We start from the raw sequence: 15,094 nt of genomic DNA, 5'->3' as shown, positions 1-15,094 counted from the left end.
ACTTTTATTTCTCTCTACAAATTTTACAGCAAATTTAATAGTTTCCCTAAAATATCTAACTGGAATTGTTACTGAAATTGCATTGCATTTATATACTAAATTAAAGAAAATCTCTATCTTAATAATATGAATTCATCCCATCCAAGAGCATGAAATGACATTCCCTTTCTTCATATCATCTTTCATGTCCTTCACCCAAATTTTAAAGTGTGTCAGGAAAATTATTTGAAACTTGGAAATAAGACCACAAAAAGGTGAGTGGGACATCCTTTCAATATCACATGAGAGCAAAGGTCACAAAAGTATAGTTATGAAATGTATTTAGTTTATCCGATTGTTTACCATTAATAAAAGGTCTCAAACTTAGTGAGGTTACATGTTAACTTCTAGAATTTTTTCCAGTAGATGCAAATAATTTTGTGTCTAATGAAAGAGATGACTCCAAAGATTTATGGTCTGTGTTTGGGACATTAGTTTTATAACTAATTCAGCAGTCCCGATATTTCTCTGCTAAACTGCCTATAAATCCCTGGCATCTTAAGTTCTCTTTGAACTGGCCATACACCTTATTGGTTCCCTTATTAATTAATGTGTTTAAAATCTTTAACATGTTTATTTTATATTTGTATGAAAGTCATGGTTTTAACTTTTTGAAAAGCACACTTTGGTGAGTTCCTTCATAAAGGTCTTACATATTCTAGGTTACTTTAACTCTTAGATAGTTTATAGTTTTATTGCAATTATGAGTGGAATATTATTTTTCTGGAGTTTCCTGATTAATTATTGCTAGTATAGAGAAATATTTTTGATTTTGTAAGTTGATGCTGTATCCAGCAACTTTGCTAAACACATACTGGTTCTAATAGGTTGTCTCTGGATTCTATTAGTTCTTTTAGGTACACAATTACAATATCAGCAATTAATGAGCAGCTAGATACTATACACTAATAAATTTTTAAAGATAGATAAAATGGATAAATTCCTAGAAAATTATCAAATGCCAAAATTAGCCCTAATTTTACAAATACTTCCCTTGAGGCTGATCCTAGTTTTAGCTTCTGACTCTCAATAAAATTCATATTTATGTTGTGCACATAAATGACCTCATTTAATATCCACTAAAATTCTATAAGTTAAGTGCTATGCCCATTATATATTGAAGAAAATAAATATATAAAGGGTAAGTGCATTGTACAAAGTCACAACATTAGTTGTGGTGGCTCCTTGACAAAGATTCAGCTCTTGTGCCTTGAAACCTGGGACAATTTTCTGAGGCAGAAACTTTTGTGTGTCTCTCTGCCCCTATCCTCCAGGTCGTTTTACTATCTAGAAGTTCAGAAAAAAATAAAATTGATCATAGCAAAGAAATGTCCATCAGCTAATAGGGTAAGTATTCACATGAGGTTTGATTTTTGCTACCCTTACATCTACAAAGGAAGACCAATTTGTTATCACAGCAAAGTGAGAAATACAAAATGGTATCTCATCAGGGGTTTTGCTTTCTCTTTGGAGTTTGGAGGACAAGCAGGTTCCTGTAACTGATGAAGCAGCTTTTAAGATGTGCTTGTGGCAGTGTTCCCAGATTCAGCATATAAATATACAGGGTGCCCAGTTAAATTTAAATTTCAGGTAAACAATGGATATTATTTTAGTATAAGCATGTCCCATGCAATATTTAGGATATATCCAGTATGTGTATATGTGTGTATACTATATATCCAGTGTATGTTATATATACATAGTATACATTATAATCTTTACCACAACCCTGAAAGATGATTATTATTCACCTTTTAATATTGATAAGGAAGCTGAGGTTCAGAGATATTAAGTAAATCATTCCAGGCCACCAGGTGGTAACTGGCAAAGCAGATCAAGACCATCTAAAACCCATGCTCTTATACTGCTTCCCCAGTTCCTCAAGTAACCCTGTGGGACAGCACCATGTTTCAGTTAACCCCAGTCCCATTCCCAGCCCTCTCCTCCCTTGCTCCACTCTGTGGCAGGGGTTGGGAAAACTAAACTCTCCCTTTCCAGCTTCCATCACTTCCAGAGCAGGCCACGTGACACAGTTCTGGCCAGAGAAGTGAAAGCAGAAGTTGACTGGGGCTTCTGGAAAATCTTGGTTTTCACGATCAAAGGGACAAACATGAGTCACTGATCTGCCCCTCCTCCTCTTGCCATGATCACAGATTTGATGATGGGCGATGTAGCCCTCATCTTGTGATGACTATTAAGGAAAGGCCAGGGGGTCTATAGAGTTGCCAGCCAACCCTGATACTATTGAACCTCTGAACCAAGGAAGAGCAACACCTACCTCCAGACTTTCTATTAGGTAAAGATAAAACTATTTGTTTAGCTACAGTAAGTCAGGGTGTGAATTTCCTTTCCACACTAATTATTTGGATGTTAGGGATTCTCAATAGATTCAAATTCAGACAACATGAATTGGATGCCTAATACTTCCAGGCTCCTTGATAGATGTCATCATAATTTAACCCTTACAATAGCCTTGTGTGGTGGGGATTACTGTACCCATTTCACAAAACTGTGGTTCAAAGAAGGCTCGAAGCCTGTTCAAAGTCTACCCTAAGCTGGTAGCAACATCAGGATTCAAACCTGTGTCATCTGAATCTGATTGTAGGCTTTTCTCTTTTAGATGTCTGGAAACACTCGTATGATACTGAAATAACAGTTTGGTTTCATTTTGAAAGTATGCATTCAACAGGAATTTTCCAGTTTTCAGAGATGAATAATCATTTTATAAGGAAATTTCACTTTTACCAAAACTCATATTCCTTAAACTCACTGAATACATTAAACTAGCCTATGGTTTTTCATTTGTATGTAGAGCAAGTTATGTTCTCTACTAGGGAGAAAAGATGTGTGATAAAATAAAGGTTGAAATCTAAGGAACATTTTTTTAAAAACCAAGTACCAAAAACTGTTATGTTACAAATGTGAAAAAAAAAAACATGGAATATGACTGTAATAGTTACATCTCACATTGGCTGAGGATGGAATATGTAATGCTGGAGAATTCTCTTACCATTGCATTTTACGCTGAGTTCATAATACTACACTGACTGGCAATCTCTCTTCATAATGAGAGTCTTTCGGCAGAGGAAAAGAAAAATAAGTTGTCATCTTAAAAAAAAAAAGTACTATAGAAAGGAACAAAGATTTGTCAAAGGGCAGCACAATAACCATTATGGGAAGGCATTACAAAGTCAAAGAGAGCCGGGTAAACACTCATTTGCCCACCATCTTAATAGGATAAATTCCTCCAGGCTCTTAAAAGATAATGAGCACACCAATTATTTTCTCAGGGCACAGGAGCAGGTCGAGGAATTACTGCTGTGTTCTGACACAATAACACAAGCCAGACAAGTCAGAAATGTCATCGTCAAGCAGTCTAAGGATATTTGAGCAGAGAGATGTTAATCACAGGGGAGTCTTGCCAGTGGCTCTCCAATCACAGAAGTCAGGGTTCATTTTCAGTTCAAGCATGATGCTCTCAAATCGAATCTGGTATTAACGACATCCCACAATAAGATCTGCAGCAACCATAAATCTTTAGATCTCTAAGTCAGTTGTCTATTTGTCCTTGTTGTCACAGAGCACATATTTACTCAGCTTTCACAGCATAATAATTCATATAGATGCTGGAGATAGGGGAAGATAGCATTGATTCATGAACACGGGTTGCTGTGCAGCAGGTCTTTTGATGTAATAATAATTGCTATTTGTTTTGTACATTAAGAATAATTTCCAGGTACAAATATTACAATCTGTTCAAATCTATTAAGTTTTCAGGGGAAGTAACAAGAGTTTTGCTGGCTTAAGCAGTCTTCTGAAGTTCTTTTATTGTTTCTACTGCTGTTCCATTGGGCTTTTAACTTTAAATATTTTATTTAAAAATTTTTAAACCTACAAAAATGCTGAAAGAAGTGAACAAAAAATACCATTCATCTAAATTCATCAAAATATTAATATTTTATCACCCTTGTTTTTTTTCTGGTAATTTTCTTCTTTATTTTATTTGATTTTATTGATTTACAATGTTGTGTTAACATTTCTTCCTTCCTTCTTTCCTTCTTGCTTATCTCTGGACTAATCATATTTTTTTGTGTAAGAATATATATACTTTTGGGCTTCCCGGGTGGCGCAGTGGTTGAGAGTCCGCCTGCCGATGCAGGGGACACGGGTTCATGCCCTGGTCCGGGAAGATCCCACATGCCGCAGAGGGGATGGGCCCGTGAGCCATGGCCGCTGAGCCTGCGCGTCCGGAGCCTGTGCTCCGCGACAGGAGAGGCCACAACAGTGAGAGGCCCGCGTACTGCAAAAAAAAAAATTAAAAAAAAAAAAAAAAAAATATATATATATATATATATATACTTTCTTGCTCTACCATTTGAAAATAAGTTCCAGACACCATGACAGTTCATCCCCAAATATCACACATCTGCTAAGAATGAGTGTTCTCCTATATAATCAGAGTATCACTTTCATATATCCACATTCAAATTTCCCCAGTTGACCAAAAGTGTTTTTTTTAATTGTTTTACTTTTTCAACCTAGGGTCAAATCAAGGTTCACACATTGCCTTTGATTATGTCTTTTAGTATCTTACATCTTTTCCTGAAGAGCATTCTTTTTGTTTCTGTTTCTATTTTCACAACATTGAAAAATTCAGGACAGTTGTCCTATATTATGCCCCACATTCTATATTTAATTGTTCTTCACCACGAGAATCAGGTTAAATATTTTGGCATAAGTACTACATAGCACACAGGGGACACTGTATGCATCCCATTGTGTCAGGTATCTATTCTAAAGGTTAATTTTCCTTGGCAATGTTAACACATAATCCATGGGATAATACCTCTTGCCACCTCCAACAACATTTTACTCAAAAGTTTTAGTATTCTTTGATGATCTTTGCTTGAATTGCATTCAGGTGCAAAATGGTGATTTTTTTAAAAATTCTCTCCTTTTTCTACATTTACTATAATCTTCTGTAAAGAAGATCTTTCCTACTTATTTCTTCTCTCTCCGTCTCTTTCCCCTCTTCTTTCTATCACTCTGGATTTATGTTCAATGTGATATAATCTCGTACCATCATTATTCTTTTCAATGCTCAAATTGTCCCATTTTGACAAGTGGAAGCCCCTTCATCCTGGCTTCTGTTATTCTTTTGACATGATCCCATTAGTCTTGGAGCACTTCCCTGCTTTACAGTATGACAAGATATCCCAGACTTACCTTGTATTGTCCTCGCCCCAAACCTGGACTTAGTTCTCCAAGAAACCCTGGTTCCTTTCAGTACACGCCAATATCTGTGCGTTGTAACCACTCTGATGAAACAGAATGGATCTCCCACCCCAAATTTGGTTGGAATGTCAAGACTGATGACACACAGGAAGAGGGTATGAAAGGTTTATTACTTACTTAATGAGGCTTTCTGGGGAGAGCAGGGTAGTCTTCATAAGCTGGACTGAAAATGGTTTGTGAGAGCTGGAAGAAGACCTGCGGGGGCTTTTATGGTGGTTAGAGGGTGAGGCTGGTATGAGGGCCTCTGTGCACAGGCAGGGGCTTGTGTGGCTTGAACTTCCCATCAACACCAAAGGTGGAAGCACTCAGACTTACTTTTTTTTCTGTTTTTTTTTTTTTTGCGGTACGCGGGCCTCTCACTGTTGTGGCCTCTCCTATCGCGGAGCACAGGCTACGGACGAGCAGGCTCAGCGGCCACGGCTCATGGGCTCAGCGGCCATGGCTCATGGGCCCAGCCGCTCCGCGGCATGTGGGATCTTCCCGGACCGGGGCACGAACCCGCGTCCCCTGCATAGGCAGGCAGACTCTCAACCACTGGCGCCACCAGGGAAGCCCTCAGACTTTCTTATCAGATTTCCCAGAAGTGGGGCACAAGGGGAGGAGGGAAGGATGAGGTTTAAGATGTCAGAAAACATCAAATAAATGGGGTCAGATAAAATTTAAAGTAAATAAAATCTAAAATATTTTAAAAATTTGTTTAATTTAAAAAACGTTAAAAATAGAAAAATTTTAAAATTTAAAAAGGTTTTTTTTAATTTTAAAAAATAAAAATAAATTAATTAAAATGCTTTAAAAATGCGGTCAGACTATTACACTGGGCTAAACTTACATTCTTTTACATAAGTCTATGAGATAGAGATCTGTTACATAGGTACCATGTGTGCCCAAATCACCTTCACAGGGTACATGTCAAGTACCTGGAATAAGAACACAAGGCACTTCCAGCTCTTTAAGTGGGAAACAACCTCTATTAATACACAGTAGCAGCAGCAAAATCATTATTCCTTTGTAAGTTACCTGACATTTTCCAATTGTTTCTAAATCAGTTATGGACCGGGCTATCAATTTTCTGTTTAGAAAATCAACTTTAGAAAGGATATGTGATTTCATGATGTCAGAGGGCTCCCCACAGGGTCAAAAGCATTTAAACTTCTCTCTCAGTCAAGACAACAAGGTAATTCTAAGAGCCTCTATATTTCATATAAATGTCAGATTAGAGCAGCTCATCACTAAATTCAATTAATAGAAATAACCATTACATTTAAACACTCAAAAAATAAACCTACAGATCTTTGTCAACACATATAATGATAATAACAATAATATTAGCAGCTAACATGAATTGAATGTCTTTATGTTCCAAACACATTACAGTCATCCTCGTAACAGTTCTTTGGATTTATTATTAATATTATCTCAAATTTGCAATGAGGAAATTGAAGCCCAAAGAGGTGAAGTAATGTGACCAACATCCCACAGCAGGTAAGTGAAGAAGTGAGAATTCAAACACAAAGCAGAAAAATAACATTGAAAATTCAACATTTCGGGACTTCCCTGCTGGTCCAGCGGTTGAGATTCTTTGCTCCCAGTGCAGAGGCCCCAGGTTCAATCCCTGGTCAGGGAACTAGATCCCGCATGCCGCAATTAAAAGATCCCACACGCTGCAACAAAGACCCCGCAGGTCACAACTAAGACCTGGCACAGCCAAATAAATAGATAGATAGATAGATAGATAGATAGATAGATATTTTTTTTAAAAAAGAAAATTCAACATTTCATAACTGTATTTTAGCTCTGAAAGTAGAACACAGATTGATTTCCACTCAAGACAGAAAGTGCCAGACTGGCTCAGATTTTAACCTAGTCAGCATAAACTTTTATTCTCTGCTCTTCTATTTTTACCTTAGAATATTAGGGTCCAGCATCCAAGACAGCCAGTAGCCAAATGACCAGGGATGGGGCAGATGAACTGTTTGGACTTTTCCAATCCAAAAGATCACATCAGCAATCAGTTTGGAATTCAGTGAAGTATGCCCTGTTGCGGTCTTGAGGTGATTTTTTTCGGCTGAAATCCAGATTTCTCTGTGTTGTAACCACTCTGAAGAAACAGAATAAACCCCCCACCCAAAATCTGGTTGGAAAGTCAAGACTGATGACACACAACAAGAAGGTATGAAAGGTTTATTACTTACATGAAATGAGAGAGGTGTTGAGTTCAAAAGTACCTTCAGACTAATGGGTTAAAAAAATTGTTCAACCACTGCTTGACCTCCAGATTTGGAGATCTCAATATCACATGTGTAGTGTAATAGTCTCCATGACATAGCTTTCAGAGCACTTGTACACACATCTCATTGAATCACCTCAATAACTGAGTGTGAATGACAGAAAATTTACCTATGCAAACGTGAAGCAAATATCTCATGGAATCAATATGTGTATTCCAGTAGGCAGAGGGTGCTAAACACCTTTATAACCCCTTGGCGCACGGCTTTGCTCAAATGGCTGTGGCAACCAGCTGTGCCTCAGATATAACCTTTGACAAAATGACACACCTCTGCTGCACTGCCCGTCACTTGCTTTCTGGCCCAAGCTTCTCTGTCCACTGAGATTCTGGGCTGTGATGGGTCATGTGCAAAACTGTAAGTACAAGGAAATTAACACCCCTGGAGCAACGCTTGATTAACATAGGATAGGAACTGGGAAATAAACACTCACCTTTCCCCATCCCTGGTGGACGATTCTGAGGCATATTCTGTATAACTCCAGTGCGGCCCTGCTAGCATTGAGCCCCAGCTGCACCCGGCCACCCTCTTAAAACTGCATCCTTGGATTGGCTTCCTTTCTTCCCTGTTCCACTCTTCCCAATCTGCTGTGCTTATCCTGCTTTATCAGATTTGGCTACAGTCGTTAATTAATAAATCGTTAATATACACTTCAAGAAAAATCACATTCCCTAGGGACCATTGATCAAGCCCTTGTCATAGAATCTGCTTTAGGGGGGAACCCAAACAAAATCAGAGAGTTTAAGTAACTTAAAAAAGAGTCAGTTAATGTTGCAGTTAGAAAATAGCTCTGCTGTCTCCTTATGGGATGTGATTAAAAGCACAGGCACTAAAGTCACATTCAACTGGGTCTGAAACTAACTGGTGTACCTTAAGAATGTGACTTGATTTTCCTGATGCTCAACCACTTAACTGGAATATTAATATAAATGATGATAACAATGGCCAGTCATTATTGAGTGCTTCCATGTGTACACTCTTTGCATATATTAACCTTCTAATCCTCACCGTAACCTTATGAGATATATATATGTATATATATATATTTTTTAATTCAAGACCCATTTATTCTCTAATTCTGCCCACATGGAGACACTCTCCTGGAAAAGGCATTGAATCCTTCCATTCACTTTAACACCTTGTGCTGAAAACATGTGTTCCGAGGTTTCACCTATGAGATCCACATTCTTAAAGCACTGATTCTTAAACCTCATCTAGATTTCTCCCCTTGGATGGGGGGAGACGACGCAAACACAGCGAAGAACAGCTCAGGACTGTGGGCTCTGCTCACCCAGAAGACCTTGCAGTTCCCCTGACCACCCGGCTGGATCCAGGACTAGGGCCCTGAGACGAGGGGTGCCTGCTGGGCTGCTGCCAGCGCCACCGCCCCCAGCTCCTGTCCTCTTCACTAGGCTGGCTGTCACCTCTAGTTTCCCTGGAGCTCGGGGATTCCAGACGCTCTCTGCTCACACTTCTGTATGACGCCTGCTGCCTCAGCACTGCTGATCCACACTAAGGGGGAAAAGCACACAGAACTGCTTTTCAACCCACCAACATTCCACATAAAAGTTATTTTATACGCCTGCGGGTTCTTTTACAGCAGGAGGAGACTCCCAAGGCCATGACTTCCCCCGGCTCCCCACTGCCCTTGCCGGCAGACTGGACGTGCGTGGCCACCGTGCTGAGCCGGGCACACCCCCCCGGCTCCACTCCAGAGCACCCTCCTGGAGAATCCAGGACGGTTCCCTGGCCTCATCTGTCCTGAAGCCAGCCCTAGAGTGACAAGAGCCACACCTGCAGGTCTATTCCACTGACCAGCCGCACAGGACCGAGCTGGGCCCACGGACCTTGGTCTGGATTGTGTTGGCTGGTCATTCTTGCCTAGGTTCACAGGCCAACAGCCAGTGTCCTTCCTTCCCTGCTCATCACTGCACCAGCGGCTCACTCCTACCTGCTGCCGTCACACGCTTGGCAACCTCGTGTTCGGGGCCAGCCAAGAACTGAGACCCCAGCAGGCCCCTAGTTCCCAGCAGGCAAACTCCCCATTAAACTACCGCTGCCTGGCCGTGTTCTCGAGGCTTCAGAGCCGGGAAAGTGCGGAGGGCATAGCAAGGCGCGGCGCCCCCCAGCCCCTGACCCGCCATGCTCCGCGGAGGCGCCGGATCCTCGCCGCACCACTACCCCCCAACACAAGCGACCTCGGCGCCCGCCTGTCCCGCGGACCCGGATGCGCCTCCGGCCACCGCGACCCAGGACGGAAGCGTGGGGCGTGGGGCTCGGCGCGCGGCGGGCGCGCGGCGGACGCTGGGGTGGGCGGGGACCCCGGGTTCCGGCCCCGAGGCCGCGCGGACCCGCCAGGCCCACCTGCGTCCCAGCCGCCCGGAAAGCGAGATCTAGTAATAATAATATTAATAATAATAATAGTATTACTAATATAGTAATATTAAGAGATTAGATTCATAATAATATATAATTATATAGTATATCATAACAATATGATAATGTTGGTATTCTATTATTAATAATTATTATTATTATATATTATCATTATTGCCACTATTTTGCAGATGAAGAAACTGGGGTACAAAAAGCTTACTACGGGGCCTCCCTGGTGGCGCAGTGGTTGAGGGTCCGCCTGCCGATGCAGGGGATGCGGGTTCGTGCCCCGGTCTGGGGGGATCCCATATGCCGCGGAGCGGCTGGGCCCGTGGGCCATGGCCGCTGGGCCTGCGCATCCGGAGCCTGTGCTCCGCAACGGGAGAGGCCGCAGCAGTGAGAGGCCCGCATACCGCAAAAAGAAAAAAAAAAAAAAAAGCTTACTACGCCCAAGATCATAGAGCCAATAGGTGACACCTCAGGTATTCCAACTCCAGACGATCAAACTCTAGGGCTCACACATTTCATCATTATTAAACACATTTAAACACTATTAGCCTCCTCACAGGGTTGTAATAATAAAATTGAAAATAAAGCATCTAGTACAGTGCCAGTTGCATCAACAAGTGCTTATAAACATTAACGCAAAAAGGAAAGAAAAATACTTTTTAAAAAGTTTAAATCCTGATGAAAAAATTGACAAATACTTCTTCTCTGTTCATTTATCTTTGTTTCTCTAATTTCCTTTTTTCTTGGACTCTCTTCCATTAAAATGTCAGTGCCCTTCCACCACTGTGACTCACTGATGTTTTATCTTTCCCTTGTTCCTGGTCCCCAATCACCTGCTCCAACTTCACCCATTTCTTCCTTTCAAAGCTCATTTTTCTCAATTTCAAGGCTGCTGACACATCAGCTTGTGAAACACTAGAGAGTTTATTTTCATACCATTCCTTTCAGAATATCACCAGAATAAACGTGTTTGTGGTACTTGAGACAAACACCCCAAAATACACGGACAGTTGCAATCAGTATTTGTCAGACCCTTCAGTATGTAAACAGAGGCTTCTCCAGTGAGGATAATTTGCATATGCAAAAGATTCACTCAGGGAGCTTTAATTAAGGTCCCTGACAACTTCTCCGATTGCATTTTGCACAACTGCCAAGAAACAGTGAACTGCAGTGCGGACTTCTTTACCCTGGTGGAAGAATATTGCTTATAGAATTCTGAATGATTCAATGATCACTAGTGAAATATCAGCAGATGACACATAGATGATTCCACAACTGATGCACTTTGTCTCCTTAGGCAACCTTGAATTATCCTAAGTTTTAGGAAAGCAACATCTGTAACAGCTTGACTCTTCTTTGGAACTAAGCCGAGTATGAATTAATTTAATTTAGTTTAATTATATTAGGTATTTCCCAATGAAGAAACATTCCCAGGCACCGTAAGTAAACTTGCAATTTAGGATCTCCCATTGATACAGCCAATATTTTATGATCACTGTAAATGAGTATAACCTTTAAAAATCGTGAAACACTACATCATAACTTATATAATATTGTACATCAACTATACCGAAATTTCTTTTAAAAAAGACCTTCCATTGAACCACCTTTTCAAGGTGGTTGGCACATTGACATTTCCAAGGTTTGCACTGGTTCCTCTATTCCTGTGGAAAACAGCCATTTGCTCTGACTTCTGCACAATGGTTAATTAATAAAAAAAATTAATCTACACATCAAAAGACCTTAATGGATCCACATCTCACACTGAAATATTCCCCCAGCTGAAGAGCTGACGACATATTGCTTACTCTTTCAGTCATCACTTGTTTCAAATGAGTAATTAAAGGAAAAGCAAAATTCTCAGGACCCACATATTCAATGGTATCTGTGTTTGTCTAATGTCCAGGATGTGTATTTCCTTGCATTTTAGGGGATATTTCCATGCCAAATATCAATATACTTCAGTGGTAATCACATCAATGTCTATAATTTCAATTTTCTCTCTGTGTTCCCCGTCTAGTTAACTCAAATATAGAACCCCATATTAAACATTCCGAAACAGTGTGTCCTCCAGCTGTATCAGTTGAAGAAGTTGTACTGAACTTTAAAATCTAATGACATACGATGCTTGTAAAGGGGAATTCTTAGCACCACTTTCACAGAGCACTCTTGGTACAGGAATCACAATGATTAGCAGTGCCTTTTGTTTTTCTTGTTTTAAGAGACTTCTCATTTGGGGCTCATGGTTACACCTCTAAATAGATTTCACGCTCCATGCTCAGAGAAAGAAAAGCACACACAGCTCTCCTAGTATCCAAATAATCATCTCTTCAATCATCATCACAAAAGTCCAATCTCTATCCCAGAACCTATTAAATTAACTACAAACTCTTTGCTGGACTCGAGTTCTCATCAAAAAAGCCTGTCTGTGAGGACATTGTACTCATTTAACCTCACTATTCTACAGGATGTTCCTACATTCCAGAATGTACCTGAAAGGGTTAAAAACAAGTCCTTTCCTGTGATCCTCTGAATTAATCATAATGACTGCTCTCGATGACAAAGAAGGTCCCACATGAGGAGAGATCTGAGTGTAAGAACTACTGCTTGGTAAAAGCTCTGGCTTAGGGATATGCCATCACTTAGCCATAGGAAGTTCAACTTATTATAGTTCAAAAACAAGAAAGGGATTACTTGCAGAATCCAACTGAAGATGGTAACAATCCAAGAGGCAATTGATTCCAAGGGAGGCACTGACGCCAAAGCTGAGCAGGGCTCTAAGACAATAGCCAACATTGGAGGTCAGAAATCGGGTCATAGAGTAAGGGTATCAGGAGGGGGCCGCAGGCCATCAGCTCAGAGGACACCTGCTCCCCAGGAGTGACACACCCCCACTGGTCCTTAAAGACCTACCACAGCAATGGTGCCTGGCAGGAAATATTCACGAGAGATGAAAGCTTTTCCTTTTGAAGCTTTGATGGCTCTCCATAGCCTAGTACTACCCAGAATCAGCCTGTGCTGCTGGAAGGCATGCAGCTAACAAGTGAGAATGGCACTTTCATCCATTTGTTTCTCAATTCTAGAATGCTATCATTTTAAAAGAATATTCGAAAGAGATCTTACAGTGACCTCGGAGAAGGGGGACATACTGGGTGCAAGTATGTTGCTGTCACACACACTCACTTAGGGCTGACTCCACCTCTCCCAATATCACCTTCCCCACAACCATCACTATCAGTCAGTTCACCAGGAACCAATAAGCAACATCACCCAAAGCTAACAAAAATTTAATTTTAAGTTCGAAATGGTCTCAGAGGGTGTCAAAATTGTTAATGCCACAGGGCCTAAGCCAATGCTTCTCAAACTTTAATGTGCACACAAATCTCCTGAAGGATCTTGTTAAAACTCTAGAGTTCTGGGGTGTTAACTGAGTGCTCGCATTTGTAACAAGCACTCAGGTGATGTCAAAAGCTGCTGATCTATGGATCACACCGTTGAGTCCCTTGGTGACTCAGAACCCCCATAATTGTCCAATACTCTTGATGCTCCTTCAGATTAGAATTCAGCCTAGAATCAAATCAAATTCTCCAAACCAAGGGGTCTCAAACTGAACTCCATGGGTCTCCAGCTCTGGCACCAGACTGTCTAGGTTTTCATCTCAGCTCCTCTGCTTACTTCCTCCATTTCCTCATCTTATAGAATGAGGATAACATAGAACCTGTCTCATCAGGTCATTGCTGGAATTAATTGAGATGACTCAGGTAACATGCATCACATAGTTCTTAGCACGGTAATCAGACAACAAAGGTTAGTTGACCTTAGAGGACCCCAAGAAGAATTTCCGGGCACTCTACGAAGCCTTCAAAGTTATTTCTAAAATATTCTATGTGCTGAAATTCATTTACCCGAGAGAGAGTCTATGTCTTTCATAGATTCTCAATGGGATTCACAACCCCAAAAAGTTTGAGAACTGAATTTTACAGCACATTAAAAGTACTATACACCATGCCCAAATGAAATGCAGTGATGATTAAACATATGAAAATCAATCATTGTAATACAGCAAATTAACAGAAGGAAAGACAAAACCACGTGATTATATCAACTGATGTAGAAAAAACATTTGACAAAAGTTTAATACCCTTTCCTGATAAAAACACAGCGAACTATTAATAGAAGGAAAGTACTTCAAAATAATAAAAGCCATATATGAAAAACCGACAGCTAACATCATACTCTGCAGTGAAAGACTTAAAGCTTTTCCTCTAAGACCAGGAAGACGGAAAAGATACCCACTCTCATCACTACTATTCAACATAGTACTAAATGTCCTAGCCAGAGAAATCAGACACACAAAAAAATAAAATAAAAGGCATCCAAATTTGAAAGGAAGAAGTAAAATGATCTCTGTTTACAGATGACATATTAGGCACAAAAATTCCTAAAGATTACACACACACACACACACACACACACACACACACAAACCTGCTGAACCCAAGAAATAATTTTAGCAAAGTTGCAGAATACAAAATTAACAAACACAATGCAGTTGCATTTTTATACATTAACAATGATCAATCTGAAAGAGAATTAAGAAAATAATCTCATTTACAGCAGCATCAAGAAGGAGAAAATGCTTAGGAATAAACTTAGCCAAGAAGGTGAAAGACTTGTACATTGAAAACTACAAAACACTGCTTAAACATATCAAGGAAGACTGTATTTGTATATAAATGGAAAGACATCCCATGCTCAAGGATTGGAATATCGTTAAAATGGCCATGCTACCCAAAGAAATCTACAAATTGAATGCAATTCCTATCAAAATCCCAGTAGCAGAAAAATATCTTATGATTCTCATGGAGCCTCAAGTAGCCATAACAATCTTGTAAAAGAACAAAGTTAGAAGCCTCACACTTCCTGATTTCAAAACACAGTACAAAGCAACAGCAATCAAAGTGGTATGGTACTTGTAGAAAAACATTTAGACCAATTTAACAGAGTAGAGAGCCTAGAAATTAACCCTTGCTTATATGGCCAAACGATTTTTGACAAAGGTGCCAAAAATACACAATGGGGAAAACACA

The 15,094-nt window shown here is 40.2% G+C and overlaps 1 protein-coding gene across 27 annotated transcripts in view; it reads right to left on the bottom strand.

Moving 5' to 3' along the window:
• LOC308615713 (zinc finger protein 227-like) overlaps positions 1–15,094 on the bottom strand; it is a 379,433-nt gene that overhangs the window by 329,360 nt on the left and 34,979 nt on the right. For 18 of the 27 annotated variants that reach the window (XR_014015542.1, XR_014015543.1, XR_014015544.1 and 15 more), the window contains 2 exons: positions 7,237–7,432; positions 2,620–3,113 (listed from right to left, as the gene is read on the bottom strand). Coding sequence is in view for 4 of the 27 variants with exons in the window: in XM_081231352.1 (XP_081087478.1) it covers positions 3,629–3,665; positions 7,237–7,432 (233 nt within the window). In the remaining 23 variants the exon portion in view is untranslated. The other 9 variants (XR_014015549.1, XR_014015564.1, XR_014015560.1 and 6 more) reach the window with 5 other exon arrangements.

This window comes from Mesoplodon bidens (genome assembly GCF_964165515.1).
Source record: "Mesoplodon bidens genome assembly, chromosome: 4".
In the NCBI taxonomy this organism is placed as follows: domain Eukaryota; kingdom Metazoa; phylum Chordata; class Mammalia; order Artiodactyla; family Ziphiidae; genus Mesoplodon; species Mesoplodon bidens.
The sequence above is the reverse complement of the archived record's forward strand: the minus strand, read 5'-3'. Positions and strand labels throughout refer to the sequence as shown.